A 19,715-nucleotide genomic window follows, 5' to 3' on the forward strand; every position below is an offset into this window, starting at 1 on the left:
TTTTTTTTTAATTTAGTTACAAAAATCTATTCCATTTAAATTATATGATGGGTGGATAGGGCTTGGGTTAGCTCTTGAAATGGCTCTAATGAAAGGATCTGAATGTAGAGATGCTTTGTATCAGAGGTGAAGAGGACCTACAGATGCTAAGAGTTATTAGTCACCCATTTCCCTCAACCCCTCACATCCATATACAACCAAAGTATAAAGCAGTTATCAGAATAGGGTTCTTGGGCAGCTAGGTGGTGCAGTGGATAGAGCACCAGCCCTCAAGTCAGGAGGACTTGAGTTCAAATCTGGTCTCAGACACTTAATACTTCCTAGCTGTGTGACCCCGGGCAAGTCACTTAACCCCAAATGCTTCAGGGGAGAAAAAAAAAAGAATAGTATTCTGATGTTGGTAATCGATGGAATAGGCATATCTAGTAAAACAATCTTTGAGGGTGTAGAATATACTGAATGAAAAATTACCCATGCATATGTTTTGTCAATAACATACTGGAATTACTATCCAGAAGAGACACTATAGATAGGATTAGTTTTGTTATTTAAGGGTCTGAGTTGATACTAAGAATGATACTGTCAGAAGCTGAGGGAGGAGGTAGCATGCTATAAGCTTGTAAGATATTAATGTATGGATATATGAACAGTTTAAAGATGGTTGGAAACCAGTCCTCAGAAGTTTTATAGATATCTATTTATAGGTATAAATTCCATCAAGGAAAATATTGATTTAGGAAGCATTGGACCTTCCTAGACAGTGAATTCAAGTGTGTATCAATCCTGTTGTCTTCCATATGAAGAAATGATTGTGTTGGAGAACCAAGATAAGTCTTGACAAGAACAATATCTGAATGGGTTAATTTCTGAAGTCTCAGTAATTTCTATACTGAAAATGAGTGGTTATGGCAATATGCAGACTAAGAATTTGAAGAATATTTGAGATCAATAAAAACTGAGAATAGATCCATAATAAAGCTTATCTTTATATATAATACTTTAAGATTTGCAAGTTGATATATATGTGTGTGTATATATATATACAGTTAATTTGATCTTTATAACAAACCCAAAAAGATAAGTACTACAAATAATTCTCATCTCCATTTTATGGATGAGGAAATTGATGCTCAGAAAAGTTATGTGACTTTCCCAAGAGTGTATAGTTTGAAACTGAGAGAGAGAGAGTTAATCCAAAGGAGGAAAGAGTATTTTTTTTCCTTAAGGCAAATGAATGCATGTTCAAGATGAAAGAAGTGATTCCAGCTCATGTGAAATGAGTCTTGAAGGACAGAAATGGAAGAGAAAGGAATCTTAAACAAATGGAATTATAGAAACAAAGACACAGATAAAGAGGGGGAAAAGAGGAGGAAAATTGCTGCCAATCTTTCTTTCTCTCCCCTCCCCCATGTCCATCTGGCTCTGATTCTGTCTATCTATGTCTCTGCTTCTCTCTGCTTCTCAATAACTCAAGCCAATCCATGATTTGCCATTGACCCTGTTAATGAGAAGAGAAAGCAACAAAAGGCCTGGGAGATAAGCTGGCTTAGGCACCAAAGGGGAAGCAGTCTACTCAAACAAAAATCCCAAGGAGACACCAATATCCTAAAAGAAGTACATTTGGCTGGAAGATTTATTAAGGCAATCAATGTAGAAAACGACCCTTATTTAGATTCAATCAAAGACATTACCAAAGATATTGGCAAAAAGTCATAGTTTGAGGAACTATGTTATACATAAAACCAGAATGGGACTATAATCCCATGTCCCAATCCAGCATACCAACTGAAGAGAGGTGCTAGACTCATAGGCCAGGAGATCTGAGTTCAAGTATCATTTCTGACACCAACTGTTAGTGTGACCCTGAGTTCAACGTGATCAACAACTCTCTAAGACTAAAAAGAACCTTTATTTGTAGAGTGAGTTTCCTCAATAGGGACTTCTTTATATCAATGGGATTGCAGGTTCAGCTCAAATCTTTATCCCAGGTTCTCCATTTCAATGAATATCTCATTTAACAACATTGGCTCAGTCATCAAGTTGTGAAGGAACTGTAAGACTTGATTTCTTGTTGGACATTTTTCTGGGTGCTAAGCTAGCACCCCAAAAATCTTTCTTCACTGATATCATTAATAGATTTTTATAACAAGTGCTGAGATTCCTAGAAGAAGGATAATGTCCATGTACCATATATTATTCAAAATACAAGAGGAGAGGTGAGGGAACTCTCCACAATTTTGTAATGTCTTCTTTCTTTTCTTTCTTCCTTTTTTTTTTTTTTTTTTTAGGATTAAAAATAATTTTGTTTACTTACTTTTCAACTTAGAAGCCAACACTGTGGTTCTTTTGTTCTGCCTTTTAGTTTGTTTATCCTGTAGCTTCTGGGTGTCTTGCTTTCTTTCTGTCTCTGTCCCAGTTACAATCCATAGATAAGATTAAGAAAGATCTATTTAGTGGTATTAAGTTACTACTCACTCACTTTTGACTGAAGGTAATCACAGGCAGACAAATGATAAGGTTGAGAGGAGCTGAGAGAGGAAGACTGGTGGGAGTCCAGAGGGCTGGTCACCCATCAACCTATCAACAAGCTTGACAGCTGGAAGAGTGGGAGAGTCGTGGTTTTTTTTTTTTTTTTTCTTTGTTTTTGTTTTTTTACTTCTTAAATCTGTGAACATTTCCCAGAAAGAAATAGTAACTTCTTCTATTGCTGGCAATGGTGCCTGATGAAACACCCTGAAAACATGGCCTTTCCCTCCCCTTCACACTGGCCTCCCAACAGACTGATGCAAATAAGTCCTGACCCTGCAAGGGGTCTGGGAGAATGGCGGCCAGGAGCTTTACAACAAATACGCAAAGAATGTTATTTCATTCCTGACGTCCTGGGGAACTGGGAAAGGGAATTCAGGGAGTGAGGGAGAGTCTGTGTGTATAAGGGGGGAGTGGATAGGGGAGTAGGAAGGGGAAAATGATTGGTGACAGCCACAAGTTGAGAAGATTTACAAACTGGTTTGTTGCTCTGTCTGCCCTAGATTCTAAGAGGCAGACTTGAAGGTAATCACGTTTTGAAGGGGTACTATTAAGGAAGGTAACAACAGCAATAGGCTAAATATTTAACAAAGTCTCACTTTGACTACAATACATATCCAAAAAAATGAGAAGAGGACAAAGGGCCACAAAGTGGAAAGGACAACATGTTAGTCCTTCCATCATCATCCTCATCCTCATCATCATTTGCCATTAGCATGTAGTAAGATGAAAAATGGTATAATAGGAAGATCTCTAATTTGGGAATCAGAAAATGTGGATTTGAATTCACTACCCATGTATTCCTAAACTAGTTATTTTCCCTTTCTGGTCCTCAGTTTATTCATCTGTAAATTGAGGGAGTGGGATTGGCTCTTTTCTAAGGTTTTTTCCAACTCTATATTCTATGATTCTAAGATTCAGACAAAGGCTATATCCCTTGACTGTCCAGAAACATCGAATATGTTTTCTTTCTTTCTTTCTTCTCTTTCTTCCTTCCTTTCTTCCTTTCTTTTTTCTTCCTTCCTTCCTTCCTCCCTCCCCTTCCTTTCTTCCTTCCTCCCTCCCCTTCCTTTCTTCCTTCCTTCTTCCTTCTTTCCCCCCTCCCAGCTTTCCTTCTGTCCTCCCTTTCTCTTTCTTTCTTTCTTTCTTTCTTTCTTCTTTCTTTCTTCTTTCTTTCTTTTCTTTCTTTCTTTCTTTCTTTCTTTCTTTCTTTCTTTCTTTCTTTCTTTCTTTCTTTCTTTCTTTCTTCTTCCTTCCTTTCTTCCCTTCTTTCTTTTACTCTTTCTTCATTCTTTCCTTCCTTCTTTCCTTCCTTTCTTTCTCATCTCTAAAAAGGAGAACAAAAGAACCACAATTTAGCAAGATTAATGGGTACACTGGATGAGGATAAAGGCCCAGCTCTGAAATTCTACACTCTAGGCCTCAGTTTCTTCACTTGCATGATGATCTAAAAAGTCATTCCAGTTCAGAATGCTATGAGATCACCTGAAAAGTTTCTTCAAGCTCTGATATCTGATTCTGAAGTGTGCTCATGGATGTATTTTTGGTGTATAGGGCAGTTTTTTTTTTTTAACCCTCATGGGAAGTGGAGGAATAAAGCATAAAGAGGAATGGAAGAGGTCTGGGTTTTGTCTAACCTTGGACTTTCTACACATCATTAATGACAATCATGTGCATGCCTCTAACACCTTTCCAATGATGACCTCAAAATAGCTAATAGCATTATTCTGCTCTGCAGATGGAGGTGTGGGTTGGGGGAAGGGAGAAGATCCTGGGAGGTAAGCAATGCGCCCACCCAAGATCAGTGGTGGCAAAGGCAGAAAAAACACTCTTAAACGCAGAACCAAACTTGGGTCAAATTCAATCTTTCTTAAATCATTAGTCAAGGAAGAGACTCAGGGAATACTAGAGTGGGAAAGGGACCTCACAGGGTATTTAATTCATCCTGTACCTTAAACAGAGCTCAAGTGTTCATGAGGTTATAGATCTAGAATTGGAACAGACCTTAGAGGCCATTTAGCATAATTAATCTTATTTATAAGGAACTAAGGCCTAAAGAAGTTGCATCTTTCCCCCAAAAATAATAAGAATAGCCAACTTTTGCTTTAGGATTCCCAAAGCATTTTATAAATATTGTCTTGTTTGATCTTTACCACAATTGTGAGAAATAGGTATTATTTCTCATTTTATTTCTCATTTTCTCCCATTTTACAGATGAGAAAACTGAGCCAAACAGAGAGCTTTTTCTCAAGGTCACATAGTAAGTGTAGGAGGCAGCACTTGAATCTAAGTCTTTCTCATTCTAGGTACAGAACTCTATCTACTACACTACTTAGGTGTTCAAGTAAGCTACATTACTTGATCTACATTGTGTTATCTCCAATTATTCACTAAACACTAATACTTCTTGAGCTAGTCCATTCCACTTTCAGATAAAATGTATTAGAAGGGAGGATTTTTCTCCCTAAAGTAATATAATTTCCTATATAACATATAAAGCTAAAATCTTTTTTCTGATTTTCACTTATTTCATGGCTGCTTCATAATTCTGACATTAAATAAAACAAATATTTGCTTTTCCTTTTCTTTAGCTAAAAGACCTACTAATGTGCTATCATTGTAAAGGAGCAGGATTCAAAATAAATTTACAAAATTCAATAATATTTCTAGAGAGCAATAACAAAAGCATGAGAAAATAGTTGAGAAATCTCATTAAAATTGCAAAATACATTAAAATATCTAGCAGTCAATCTGTTAAGGGATAATCAAGACATATAATTCAGATCATTATAGTAAATGGAAATGAACTCTTTATGAGTAGACTGTATTAATATAATAAAAAATGACAATAGAACCTAAATTACAAATTTGGTAAAGTATCATAGCAACTAAATTCCCAAGAAAATGCTTCATAGGACTAGTTTAAATAATTCAATTTGGGGCAGTTAGGTGGCATAATGGTTAGAACACCAGCCCTGAAGTCAGTTCAAATCTGGCCTCAGACACTTAACAAATACCTCCTAACTGTGTGATTGTAGGCAAGTTACTTAACCCCAATTGCCTCAGCAAAAAATAAATAATAATAATAATAATTCAATTCCTTTGGAGAAACAGAAGATTTAGAAAATCAAAAGTTAAAGAAAAGGAATGAATGAAGAATACTACTTTTATACTTCACTTTATGCTACAAAGCAATAATCATCAAAATTATTTGATACTATTTAACATTTTTTTAAAAAGTAGGTCAATGGAAAAGACAAGATAAGCAAGAAGCAAAAGCAATTTTAATAATCCTGTATTACTTAGGAAATGATATCCTACTTGACGAGAACTAATGAAAATACCAGAAAGTAGTTTGGCAGAAATTATGTTTAGCACAACAGCTTATGCCATATGCAAAATAAACCCAATATAGTTATAGAACAAAGATATTAAAGTTAAAATCATTTTAGAAAATAGAAGAGAATTAGAAATCATGTATCTTTGATAGTTATAGCTAAAATTCTTAACAAAATAATGGAGAAATATCACAAAAGATAAAGTTGATTACATGAAACTGAAAATCATTTTGTTTGTTCAAAATTAAAACATTTATAAGAAAAGAAGTCATGGATTTGGTGGAGGTTGGGGGAGGAGGGAGAAGGGAGTCTTTGTTCAGGTAATTCTGACAAGAAAACTAACACAAATATATAAGAACAAGAGTCATTCCCCAATGGATAAGTGATTAGAGGATGAAAATAAATATACCTCAAGAGTTCTATTTACCACAAAAAAAGATTGTTTCAAGTCACAAATAAGAGAAATACAAATCAAAGAAACTCAAATTTCACTTCACTTACAGAAAACTGGAAAAGATGATGAAAGCTGGATATAGTGAATACTGGGAAATTTTTGGAAATATAAACAAACTAATACAGTATTAGTGGAGCTGTGATTTAGTTGAATCATTCTGGAAAGCAATAATGCTTAAAAAAGAAAGTAACTAGACTTTATATCTTCTTTAATGATAATAACTAGCATTTATATGTTTGTTTTGTAAAGCATATTACAAATATTTAATTTAATCCTCACATCAACCTTGTACTGAATAATTAACTGGCTTTGCTTTCCAAATAGGATGCTGTTCCAGTTTCACTAGTAGATGAATTCATTTATCTTTTCTCTAAGAAGAGTTGCTAAATTCTAATCCTTGAAGTGTTGGAAACTCTTGAACTTCAAAACTTGGGCTACTTCTGCTATGTTCTTTTGCAGAGTATCAATTAATACCCTGGCTACTGCTGATACCTCTCAATAGGAACTTCACTCTTGGGAATTCTAGTCTCTGACTTGTTTTCAGAAATTATTGATGAGCACATGCTCATCTTTTCTTCCCTAGGCAACCCTTATCAATTCTTGGATGGGGAGCAAGGAGAAGGGGAAAGAGGAAAAAACTCTTCCCTTTTGTTGAATTCTGGAAGAAAGACTCCAGTCAAAAGTTGAAGGAGTTCATTATAAAGAACAGACTGTTCTTCAGCTTTGGTAAGAGGCAGCTCCTGTAACAAGAATCTCTTCTCATGAGATTCAGTCAATATTTCACTGTTTCCCCTCAGTAGGATGCCAGTGAACATGTCAGCAGCTGGTAGATGCAATAGTTCCACAGTTGGTAAATGCCCCTCAGATGACTCCAAAGATTGATTAGGTTCATAGGGATAATTCATAAGATTGATTAGGTTCATAGGGATAATTAATGAGATTGATTAGGTATTCCCTTAATCAATACCTCACTCCACCCCAACATGGCTATCTGTATGTGTCTCATCTACCTATATAGTTCAAAACTCCTTGAAGACATAAGAGTTGCAGTGATTGGTTTGTTGTTGGTGTTGTTGTTTTTTTTTTTTTTTTTTTTAGTGCCTAGCACAATATCTTCCTTGTATGTAATATTTAACAAAAGTTTATTGAATTAAGTAGAACAATAGAGTTAGAAAGGGCCTTAGAACACAAAATAAGAAGAACTAGAATGAATGTTGGACATCATCTAATTTAACTTTTTTAGTTTGTAAATGAAAAAAGTTATTTTCAGAAAAGGAGACGCTTAGGAGATATGTAGTATCCTGATTTGACACATAAGGAACTGAGCCCACAGTCATATAGCTAATGTTAGAACCAGAACTAGACCATAACTAAATTTTTTTGGAGGTGGGACCCAGATCTGTGATTTCATCGCCTATCTCATCAGCTCCCTATACCAAGACAAATCTCTAACTTGTCTCTAGCTTACCATATGAATGCTTTCTGGGACAATGAATAGTTCAATCATTTGCTTGTACTTATATATCTAGTCAGATATAATCATCATCAAAGAGGATCATTTTAACCTAGAACATTTGGACTCCCACACCATTATGTCTGTTAGCCTATACTAATAATCCACATTTTATATTGCTATAATCCACATTTTATATTGCTATCTTCCACTAATGTCCACATAGTTTCAAGAGACCACAGATTCTGAAAAAATCTGTTTACACAATGCTAACTTCGATAGGTCCTACCAAGATTCAGTGGCACTAGATACAATCCCAATGCTAGTCTTCATATAAGCCATCCTCAGACTGTATTCTACTTGAATATAAACAAGTTTGCTGCCTGCTTGTGACAACTGTAGAATGCTGTCTGATCTAGGAAATAGTTTGCTCCATTGAAGTCAAAAAGTTCTAAATTAATTTCCTTCTGCTGACATTTATGATATGACCATGAGTAAATTTCATAATTTCCCTGAATTCCATTTTTGCCATTCATATTATAATATTAGTGAAATTTTATATAGTATGTTAAGATTTGTAAAACACTTTACAAACATTATTTCAGGTTTTCCTGACTCCAGGTACGGGACTCTAAATAGTCAGCTAGCTGCCTATCACATATTAATCACAAACTATCACAAAGTTCATTGTAAGCATACTACTTTTTTTAATTTAGGCAATCACCTTCCCTTCCTGGGACTTTACTCATTTGTAACAATGAGAGGGCTGAACTCAATGATTTTGAAATGCTTTTCTGGCTCTAATACTCTGGCTTCTGTGATTAGGGATATGCCCTATACCTATCAGGTATAGTGAAAATAAGTGACCTATTTGGGGTTCCAACATGTGAATATGATGTCCTATGCACATGATTTAACTATTTTAAAAATAGACCTAAGAGAGGTCTAAGAGAAAAATGGGAAGTCAGGGGGAAAGTGAAGACAGTGTGGAGAAGAGAAATAGGAGAGAAGAAAAGAAAATTATAAGAGGAGAGAGAAAGAAGAAAACAGAGAAGAAAAGGAGAGGAGGAGGAGACAAGGGGGAGAGAGGGATAGAAGGAAGTTGAAAAGTACGCCAATAGCCTGGCTCCTTTCACTGGAATGGCCTGAGTCAACCTCTGGGCTCAACTCTCTAGACACATTTGGTTGGAGACTAAAGCAGTCATAATCATTACAACATTAATGGTGATATTGTACCTTTTTTTAGATGAACTACAAAAAACTTGATAAATGTTGAGAGCTAAATCTAGGTGGGATTGCAATCCTTATAGTACAGAAAGGGAGACTAAAGGCCAATTAATGGAAGCTCATACTCTAAGGTCTTCGATCAGATTTTGTACTTATATATACCAATCTTGATGCTGAGGTTACACAGATTCTCCCTCAGACTATTGATCCATGACAAAGGAAATGTGGCTCCACTCAAATGAAGGAGCCCCTTCTTTGGCACAGACCAATCTATTCTCCTTTTATCAGTAACTAGCAACAGAAACTTTGCCATCTCCCTAGACTCAGAAGGGACAATCCCATCACTGACTCAGGAAATGTTGTGGTGCCCCAGTTGCCATGCAGCTGACAGATGTGGGGGCAGGTTAATCCTTCCCCAAGAAGGAGGGTGGGGGACAGGCATCTGGCCTCATCTTGGTCCTACTCACAGAATGAAACCCCAAGGACCTGTCCAGTGGGAGTATGAGCTCTGAAAAGCTGGCCTGGAGGAATTCCTGATGACTTCCATATTATTTCCAGTAAATTTTGTGCTGATTCTTGGCACAAGTGGCGGAAATGAAGAGGGTAGGTTAGGAATGTAAATAAAGAGAAACATTGGGATTTAATCTAATATATAATTAAAGTATCCATGGCGGTGGCGACGGCAACCTCGGCAATGGGCTACACAGGCAGCTCCCCCAAAGGACTTTTCATGGGGGGGGGGGTGAAGGTGGGGGTCTGTATAGGACAGTGTGGGGAACAGTACTGGCCTTTCCAAGACTCCTTGTCTTGCCCCCAGGGTTTTGTTTTTTTTTTTTTTTTTTTGGAGCAACCCTCTTGCCAGAGAAATCAGACTTCATTCTGGAAATGCATAGACACTCAAATGAAAGAAAAGAAAAAGAAACTATATAAATGCCCCAACTCCAGGGAATAAGTTAGCAGAGAGTAAAAGCATCAAGATTGTCACAAGGCTATGTTGGGAGAACCAATTACATACAAAAAAGCAAACACCAAAAGTGAGTAGAATTTGTAATGATATGCCTGGCAGGCTTTCCTCTTTGAGCCTCAGTTTTATCATCTGTAAAATAAGGATATTGGACTAGATGATTTTAAGGCTTTATCCAGCTCTTATTTCTATGATCTTACCCTGTCTGAAGTTTGAAAAGTGAAGAGCCAGTGATGCAATTTTATAGTTGTCTGACTGTATCTGGTAATCATCTCCAAGATCATGTAGATTAGTTGACTTGTAAAGTAGGGAGTGCCCAAAGTGTCATTTAGAGCCAGAAGGGATCTCAGACACCATTTCATCCAGCCTCCTCCTTTTACAAATGAAGAAATAGAGGACCAATAATTTGCCAAGTTTCAAAGAAGTAATGTCTGAGGCTTCCTTTGAACCCAAGTCCTTGACTCTGAACTCAGTGCTATTTGCAGTACCATGCTGCTTCCTGTAGCAGGAATAGTGGTCAAACTTTCCAAACATAGAAGTCTTTCCATTGTAGGAGAAGTGGAAACAAGGCAGAACATAAAGCTTCTTGTGTAGCATGATTTTACCAGGGTAGTTGGCTTCAGAACAATATTAGATGTGCTGTTCTCTAGCTATTAACTCTTATTTTGAAATATATCGTGACTAGTCATGGATATTTTCTCAGGGCTGATGTTCCTTTTCTTTGGGAATTTATTCTCTGAGTTGATGGGTTAGTGGAGGGTTGTGTGTGTGTGCCTGTGAGGGGTAGTATTTGAGGATTTGTAATTGTTGTAATTTGTAATCTGTGTGAACTGCTCTTGAACCACAAGACTCAAAACACACTTTTTCTCAGCATTTGCTGGAACTTCTTGTGAATGAGGATGAGCACTGAATATTGGCTAACTGCTTTGGGTCATTCCAAAGGAAGGTGGGAAAAGGAAAATTGTCTACGGGTCTATAATCAAGGATGCACAGGAAGTATTGGTAGTGGATATGTGTGGGTTCAGCCAACCAGGAAAAGACATCTGCACTAAGTAGGGATTTACCTGATAAATCAAATTAAAACCAAGCTCTCCCACTAAGGGCCAATTTCCTCAAGGGTTTAGGAATTGCTCACATTAATGAAGCATTTGAGGACTTTATCCCTTCCCTTTCTTACTCAAAAACAAGACAAGAGAAACAAACAAGAAAATTAAATTTTAAAATGACACTGAGCCGATGTTTTTACTTTGTCACACTGGGGTAAGTTTAGGACAGAGAATTAGCATTGACTTTCACTTTTCTGATGCCTCTGGCCTGTGGCAATGTTTGACATTACAGGGATGGAGGGGTTTCAAATACAATTAGTCTTTCTAGATGCAGGGGTCTATTAGAACATGTCTCCCTGTGAGTTTGAGCATACCCCAACATGTCTGTATTTTTGGCCAGGGCCTGGCCCATTTGCCTTTGACTCATCCAGTATCTCTCTCTCTCTCTCTCTCTCTCTCTCTCTCTCTATCTCTCGTTCTTGTTCTTGCTTTCCCCCTTCTCCCTCCCTCTCTCTTTCTCTCTCTGTCTCTCTCGCTCTCTCTTTCCCACACACTCACCTCTGTCTCTGTGTGTCTCTCTGTGTCTCTCTTTTCTTCTTTCCATTTCTTACCTTTCTGTCCCTTACCCCACATTACCATAAAAGTCACAGACTCATCATATGGGACCTTAAAGAGCATAAAATCTAACCCTTTTGTTTCAAAGATGAAGAAAAAAAGCTTTAGATTGGGAGGCTTGATTAAACTAAAATGGGGAGATTTTGCCACCCTGGTTTGAGAACTTCCACCTCCTGACTCTTAACTCAATGTTCTTTCCACTTTTGCACATGGCTTCTTGGCTATTCTAGACACCCTGCTTGTGCTGTGCCTTGGACCTACCCTATCAGAAAGTATCCATTCCTTTGATATTTCTGCTTTATTTCTCAAAATGTCTCTGGTTTTATGCCCCAGTCCCAACTTTATGGCCTTTTTTTTTTTTACTTTGTTGGGAAATTAAGATATAGTACTAATGTCTGACAGTGGTTTGATCAGGTACATTCTTTTCTCTGAAAAGGAACATTACATACACATTTGAATTTTAAATGGAGTATTCTATGCCTTAAGCCAAAGCAATGAGTAATGGTAGGAATTCCAGGAAACATTGTAGGTCAGTGAGGAAGACACTTTTGGTTGAGATAAGGTCTTTCAGTATCACTCTGTTAATTTGTCTCTTTGGGCCCTACTTTTCTCATTTCTAAAATATTTTTCAGTTTTAACACCTATTAGAGAAGAAATGAAGCACAGAGGAAATAAAACTGGTCTTAAAATGAGGTGGCCCTGGATTCAAGTCCTGCCTCTGACATATATTGGCTATTTAATCTGAGCTGATCAGTTAAATTCTCAATATTCTAGAAAATTCTCTTAAGACTAGAAATTACAGAGAAGCTGTTGAACTATATTGGTAAAGGAGATTGTTTTTTTTTTTTTTTAACCTGAGAGTTCTTCATACCAATGAAATCATAAGCCTTACTTCTGTCTTATTCTGTGAGCTTTATGCTCTTACAGAATTTAAAGTGGTACATAGATTTGAACCATTATTACTATTTATCTTTATATGGAGAATAAACCTGAGATAGTGGTCAGGAGAACTGTGCAAGAAACTATATGCCCTAATACAAATTACTTTATGACACTAGGTTTCTCCATTCTTTTAAAAGAAAGAAAAAAGAGAGCAAAGAGAAAACAGAGAAACATGCAGGAAATGTGAGAGCAACAAAGAGAAGAAATACAAAGAGAGAGATGAGACAAATAAGAAGAGCTAGAAAGACAGAAGAAAACCAACTGAAGTTAAGGGGGAATGAAGAGAAAAGGAGAAACTTAAGAGCTGAAACACAAAATCTTTTTAAAAAGTTTCTCTCTCCTTTAAAGCAATGGGCAACTCTAAGCCAAATTACTAGTAGAGAGCAAGTTATAATCTTGACCTTTATGGGAGGAGAGGGGCTAGAAAGATCCAAAGCTGTTCCAGACACTAGCCTGGCATGTTTTCAGAGCCTCCTAATTCCCATTGATATTAATAAAATAAATTAAGAAAAGGAAGCATGTAAAGTTATAAACAGAAAGACTTGTTTCAAGCACGTTTCCAGACAGAGAAGGAGAGATGGGAAAGACAGCATTTTTCCTCTTTTAGAAGCTGTCACTGAATTGCAGAAGGAGCAGCCTAGGATGGGCAATGGGGGGAGATTAGAGAGAGAATGGGAAAAATATTAATCAAAATATTTGAAAGTTGATAGTCAGTTTGCCAGCTCTCAACTTTTAACTGCTTTTAGGATTCCATAAAATGTTTCATTTCTCACTACAAATCAGGGTTTAATTATTTCAGTGGTGCTGACACCAAGACATTCAGTGTTTTCTTTGCCTTTTTTCTTTTATGTGGGTTTCCCAAAAACAATGTCTTTTTCTCCCGCTCAACTGGGCAACTGGTTATCTGACTCTTTGCCTGAGTACGATCCTTTTCTAGTGGATATGTACCATCCCAGAAGTACCAAAAAAGTGTGGGAGGTTTGGGGAATCAGAGATTTGAAAAGAGATAAGGCAGCATAGGACAGGCAGGTTCCAATATGTAATAGAAAGATCTCATCTCTTCTTTCCTCAGATTGTCATAGAAGATTGTGGGACTAAGTGGGGTTATCATTAGAAAATTTTGTAAAAAATATATATTATTTGATCATAAAATTAAAAGTAAAATAGAAAAAAATGATCATAGGAATAAATTAAAATTCTGGAGCTGGGAACCTACCCCTGAGGATATCTATCCCAATCTATTCCTCTCAGATGAGAAGAGCAAGATAATTACTTTTCCAAGAATTCCAAAGTTATTAAGGGAACTGAGAAGTGATTTGAATTCAGGTTTTCTGATTCTAGAGCAAAGGTAGAAAACATCAGTCCTGGGGGTTGTATAAGGCTAAGGCAACCACAGGTGTGTGATCTGAAAACTAGGTACAACAACCTCCCATTGCTTGAGTGCTATAAGTTGATAATTTTATTTGGCCCACAAGAGTCCAAATGACCCTTAGCAGAAAAAAGGTTTCCCACCTCTGCTCTAGGCACAGTGTCCTTTCCACTATCTGATACAATTCTCCTACTTTAATTTAAAAAACAAAAAACAAAATACTTTGACTTCAAAATAGCTCTAAGTTTAAAAGCCAACTTTCTTAATCACACAATAATGCTCCTTGGTAAGCTGACCATAACCCACCTTTTCAAGGAGTTTGACTCTAAGGTCTCATCTCCCTGTGTTACCTCAAAAACACACGACTCCAGTTTAATTGGTCTATTTGTCACACCTGAAACATGTCTTATTCTTCCCTCCTCATCCCTCTGTGGGCAATGGTGTGCCTTTGGTTATCTTACTGAACCTCCCTACAATTCCTCTTCTCTGCCTATCCATAGCTTTCAAGAGCCAGCTCAGATTTCCCCTCTTATTACCTTCCTTGGATCCTAAAGTCTGAAATCATTTTTTCATCCTCTGAATTCTTATGCTCAATAAGAACCATATTTTTCCTCTCCAGATAATGAAATCATCCAGACTAAATGGGATATCAAGAAAAAAAATTTGGTCTTAGATTACATAGTCCATATCCATTACTATTATCTAGAGTTATATATTTATCTTTGGGTGTAAAAACAAGTGTTGAGATGGAAATACATGAAGAATCAGTATGTATTTTTCATTTTAAATGGATAAATAAGTCTTACAGTTTTCCATTTGGATCTTAGAAGGATTTGGAAGAAAAAGAAAATAAATGAATCCCATGTATTAAATAAGAAAAAGCATGATTATAAATATACAATGGATTTCATAGTTTTTCTGTGAAAAAATAGCTTAATATTGTAAAAATGTCGATTTTCTAAGAAGCGATATGGTTTCATGGAAAGCTGTGCTTCACTTACATTTCTGTAATTACCTGTATTAACTTAGGCAAATTAATTCTCTTTTTGGAAACTCATTTTAATGACCTATAAAATCAAATATTTTAACTCAATGATTTTAAGGTCTCTTCTAATTTTCAGAATCTTCATTTTGACATAATACAGTATTTTCTAAGGTTCTTCCATTCTAACATTCCATATTCAAGGATCCCTTCCAACACTAGTTCTGTGTTTTCTCTGTTCTAACATTCAAAAATATTCTGTGCTCTAAGGTCCTTTTCTGTCCTAATATTCCATGATAATATTCTTATAGGTATGAATTTCTATAATGGGCTGAGGCTCTAGTTGATGTACTGATGTCCCAACTACACAAGGCTAAATAGTAATTGGACCATACTCTATTAATATATATATGCTTGGAGAAAGAATGCCTACCCCCCACTCTTTGTGCAAGTCCTGATGTGTTATATAGGAAATGACAATTTTGGTGGGTAGAGGCAGGGGAGTGGAAAGGGAAGCGGAAAGAGGGACTCCTGGCTGGCTTCTTGACACAGCTACTCCCATTGCTATCCCCCCTTCACCTGCAATCTCCCTTCACCTCTACTGGCTGGCTTCCTGTCGCAGCTGCCTATATTGCTATCGCAATCCCCCTTTACCTCAAAAAGAATAAAGATTGAAGATTTTTCCCTTAACCTGAATTCCTGACTCTGGCTGATTTTAAATATGCGGTCATCACAAATTTCAACTTCACAAAGTACCCAGATCTATGTAGAGAACATTTCAGAGACTAACCAAGATGGAGTAATATATGGTGCTCCTTTCAGAACCAGAATTTCACTACAAACAAATCTAATAATTTCAGTGATTCCCAACATCAAGTCTCTGACTGCCTTCCTTGCTTTCTCTCTTGCATGTATGTTTTCCAGAGAAATTATCTTTTCCTCCCACTTTCCCCATGTTCCCCCAATACTTTGACATCATTCTTACTTGTAGAGACCATCAGGTTCCAGACACTTGAAGATGACTGAATAGATGCTAACTTCTGGGACCTCACCATGGCTTCTACCAGCTGCTACACAAGATGTTCCAAGGCCAGAGAGTAAGTCATCAGCAAAACTTAAGAATTCTCCTGGAGGAAATCAAAAGGTTGAAACTGAGGGTTAGAAGAGTAAAAGAATAAGTCCTAGTCCTAGATATGCAATCATTTAAATCATATGTATATTCTAAGTAGACCTTTTTTTAATATGAAGTCATTCAAAGGCAAAGGATAATAGGATCAACCCCTATCTTTTCCTAAGGAAAAAAATAAGGCTTCATAGAGAAGTTGTGCTCTGGCCCAGTGTTGTACAAATAGTAAATAGTCATAATAGAATTTGAACTCAGGACCTCAGACCTAATATCTAGCTCTCTTTACATTGCATCATGTTGCAAAATCACATGAGTAAACATGAAAACATTTTTTGTCATGATATTTCTCTACTCAAGAACATTTAAAGGCTACTTAGTGAAAACAAAATAAAACTCCAACTCCTTAGTCTGACATTCAAGATCCTTATAAGTTGGTCCTGCCTATATAAATTTGCCACCCACTGATACCTAATATGAACCTTTCATGTCAGTCAGACCAGTTTCTTGATTGTCTCCTTGGGTACCTTGAACATTTGAATAATTAAATACATGGCATAGTGAACTTGAGTTTTAATGCTGGCTTTATCCCTAGTTTGGGCACTTCCTATCTATAGACTTCCTTTTCTCTCTAAATAGTGGAGGAGGGCAGGTAAACAGTTCAAGACAGTTCAGTAGATAGAGCACTGGCTCTGCAGTCAGGAGAACCTGAATTCAATTGTGACTTCAAACACTTACTAGCTGTGTGATCTTGAACAAGTTACTTAACCAAAATTGTCTCCCCACCTTGAAAAAAAATTTTTAATTACAAAAAGTAAAAATTAAATTAAATTAAAAGTGGGGGAGGGAATTGGTTTTTAATTATTTCTCAAATACTTTCCAGTTTTAAAATTTGTTGGGTTATCACAAGCAAACTCTAAATGCTTTTCTGGGTCTTCATTTCTTCTCTAAAATCAAGAGATTATATTAGATGTTTCATAATCCTTCTAATCCTTGAGATACAGATTCTGGGCAGTAATCTTTTTCTCTAGGTTTTCAGACAAGTATTTTAAGTTGAACTTGTATCCATTACCATTTACCACTTATGAAGGAATATCATTTAAAAAATAAAATAAAAATGTGACTCAATTGGTATTCCAAACATAAGGGATTATTCTTGTCCTGATTTTCATTGATGTCAAGAAAGTCATTACCTCTTGGAAACAGAATCTAGCTTGTTATCTATTCTCTTGGTTACACTTTCTACCTGTTAACTTTTCAATTTTCTACTAAAAAAAAAAAAAAGAAAGAAAGAAAGGAAAGGACAACAACTAATAATAATAGCTATCATTTATATAGTCCTTACTCTGTGCCCACCATTATGATAAGTATTTTATAATTATTACTTCATTTGATCCTCACAACTAACCTGAGGGTTATCTCCATTTTATTGAGACAAACAGATGTTAATTGACTTTTCCAGGTCATACAGCTAATATCTGTATCTTCCTAATACATCTTCCTGATTCCAAACCTAGAGCTTAATCCAATTCACCACCTCGTTATTCTCTAAGGTCCCTTGAAACATGAAATTCTATGATCTTATAATATCTGACACAAAGATTCTACATTATCTTCATTAAGAATGATGACAATGATAAATTTACAACTGTGTAATATTTTGGGATTATAACACTTTAAATATACTTTCTAACTTGATATTCACCATATTATTCAAGGTAGATAGTATAAGTATCGTGTTTTGTTTGTTTGGACTAAATCTATGATTTCATTGGTATAAGGATCTCTCAGTGAGGAAAATATTTGCATTATGCAAATTAAAATGTGCTTTGCAATTTATCATCTCAGAGGTCATTGAGACTGGTTAATTCCCAGGATCACAGATCCAGTAAATTTTTTAGGTAACATTTGAACATAGGTCATTCTGACTATAGTTAGCTAACACTATGTAATGCTACCTTCTAAATATTACCATCCATATGAGTATGTGGGCATAAAAAGAAAATAATGCTGCTGCTGCTGCTACTGATGATGATGATGATTAAGAGAACATGTCAACGTCCTACTCAATAAATTTGAGTGATTTCCTATTGCCTTTAGAATCAAGTACAATCTCCTCCATAAATGTCTGAAGCCCATTACAACTGGAACGTAGATATTTTTCTAGCCTTTTGAAATATTGCTTTCTCTTTCACTCACTGTATAACTGTAAATTCTTTCAAAGAAGGTACTGTTTCAATTTTGTCTTTGTAACTTCAACAGCCACTGTCTGGCATTTAAAATTTTTTTGTTGATTAGATGGCAATATATCAAGCACATAGATCAAATACAAATCAATTCTCTTCTAGCCTTTTCAACAAAGAATCTTTATATGATAAAACTTTTTTTATTGAGACATAATGTAAAGATTTAAATATAGAACCATAACTTATGATTCTTTAAACAAATATTTTAAATGGAACTCTTGTTTATTCTTTTTTGAAAACATCAATAAGACCAATAAAGAATATAGAACAGGAAGAAGTAGTACATCCTATTTCTTTCCCATAACTGTTCCACCAAAGATTTAGAAAGAGAACCAGATTGAATAAGGGTAAAGAAACTAAAAAAAAAAATCCATGATTAATTTTTTTTTTCAAGCCCATGACTTTGAAATCAGTCATAGGTAAAGTCATACCAAGAATTATGGAACAGATATGGACCTTTAGCTCTGTTGCTCTGAAACTTCTAGGTAGGGGAAATAATTCTTTACCTGAATTTTAATGTGAGATAAACCTACAAGTCCATTGCTCAGAATGAAACCAGAGTCCAGAACTTTCAAAGCTCAGACAAGGCATGAATAGCAATCAGACCATGGCTTTGATCATACTGCTTAAAGCTGGCTGAAATTTCACCTCACTTGTCTCTCAGGTTCTTGAAAGACTATTATGGAGATGAGGATTTCAAAGACACAAATCCAAATGAGAATAATTTCAAAGATTTACAAGCAAAAGTTCAGAGAAAACAAAACTTGGTCACAAGATCACCTATAATTCCTGGAAGAAATGAAGCAAGAGGTTTTTTTTTTTTTTAATTAAAAAAATGATCTAGTGAAATATTTCCAAATTACACATTAAAAAAATTAACAATATTGAGTTTCAAATTCTCTCTTTTCCTCCCAGCCACTCCCCCAAAAGCAAGTACTCTGATGTTAATTATACATATGAGATTACATAAAACAAATTTCATACTAGTCATGTTGCAAAAGAAAAAACAAACAAAATAAAACAAAACACTTTTAAAGGTATGCTTCAATCTGCATTCAGAATTCATTATTTCGCTCTCTGGAAGTAGATAGTACTTTTTATTATTCATCCTTTGGAATTGTCCCAGATCATTATCTTGTTTGGAGTAGCTAACACTTGAGCAGCCTTCAATATTGCTGATGCTGTGTAAAATATTCTCTTGATTCTGCTCTATTTGCACCAATTCATATAAATCTTCCCAATTTTTTCTGAAACTTTCATACTCATAATTTCTTATAGAACAAATGGAATAACATTGTTTTTTCCATCACATTTATTCCATCACAATTATATGCCATCATTTATGTAGCCAATCCCCTATTGATGGATATCCCCTCAATTTCCAATACTTTGGCATCACAAAAAGAACTGCTATTATATTTTTGAATAGG

The 19,715-nt window shown here is 35.8% G+C and overlaps 1 protein-coding gene across 2 annotated transcripts in view; it reads right to left on the reverse strand.

Annotated features, from left to right (window-relative positions):
- The window catches only part of ASTN2 (astrotactin 2), a 1,134,072-nt gene that overhangs the window by 92,636 nt on the left and 1,021,721 nt on the right, over window positions 1-19,715 (reverse strand). Inside the window, exons 20-21 of one of the 2 annotated variants that reach the window (XM_051979520.1) lie at window positions 15,902-16,043; window positions 3,732-3,853 (exon numbers count right to left, since the gene is read on the reverse strand). In XM_051979520.1, the coding sequence (XP_051835480.1) occupies window positions 3,802-3,853; window positions 15,902-16,043 (194 nt within the window). In that variant the 3' untranslated portion in view covers window positions 3,732-3,801. Of the gene's footprint in view, window positions 1-3,731; window positions 3,854-15,901; window positions 16,044-19,715 lie in introns of those variants that run through there. The other variant, XM_051979519.1, reaches the window with a different exon arrangement.

This window comes from Antechinus flavipes, chromosome 2 (assembly GCF_016432865.1).
Source record: "Antechinus flavipes isolate AdamAnt ecotype Samford, QLD, Australia chromosome 2, AdamAnt_v2, whole genome shotgun sequence".
NCBI lineage: Eukaryota > Metazoa > Chordata > Mammalia > Dasyuromorphia > Dasyuridae > Antechinus > Antechinus flavipes.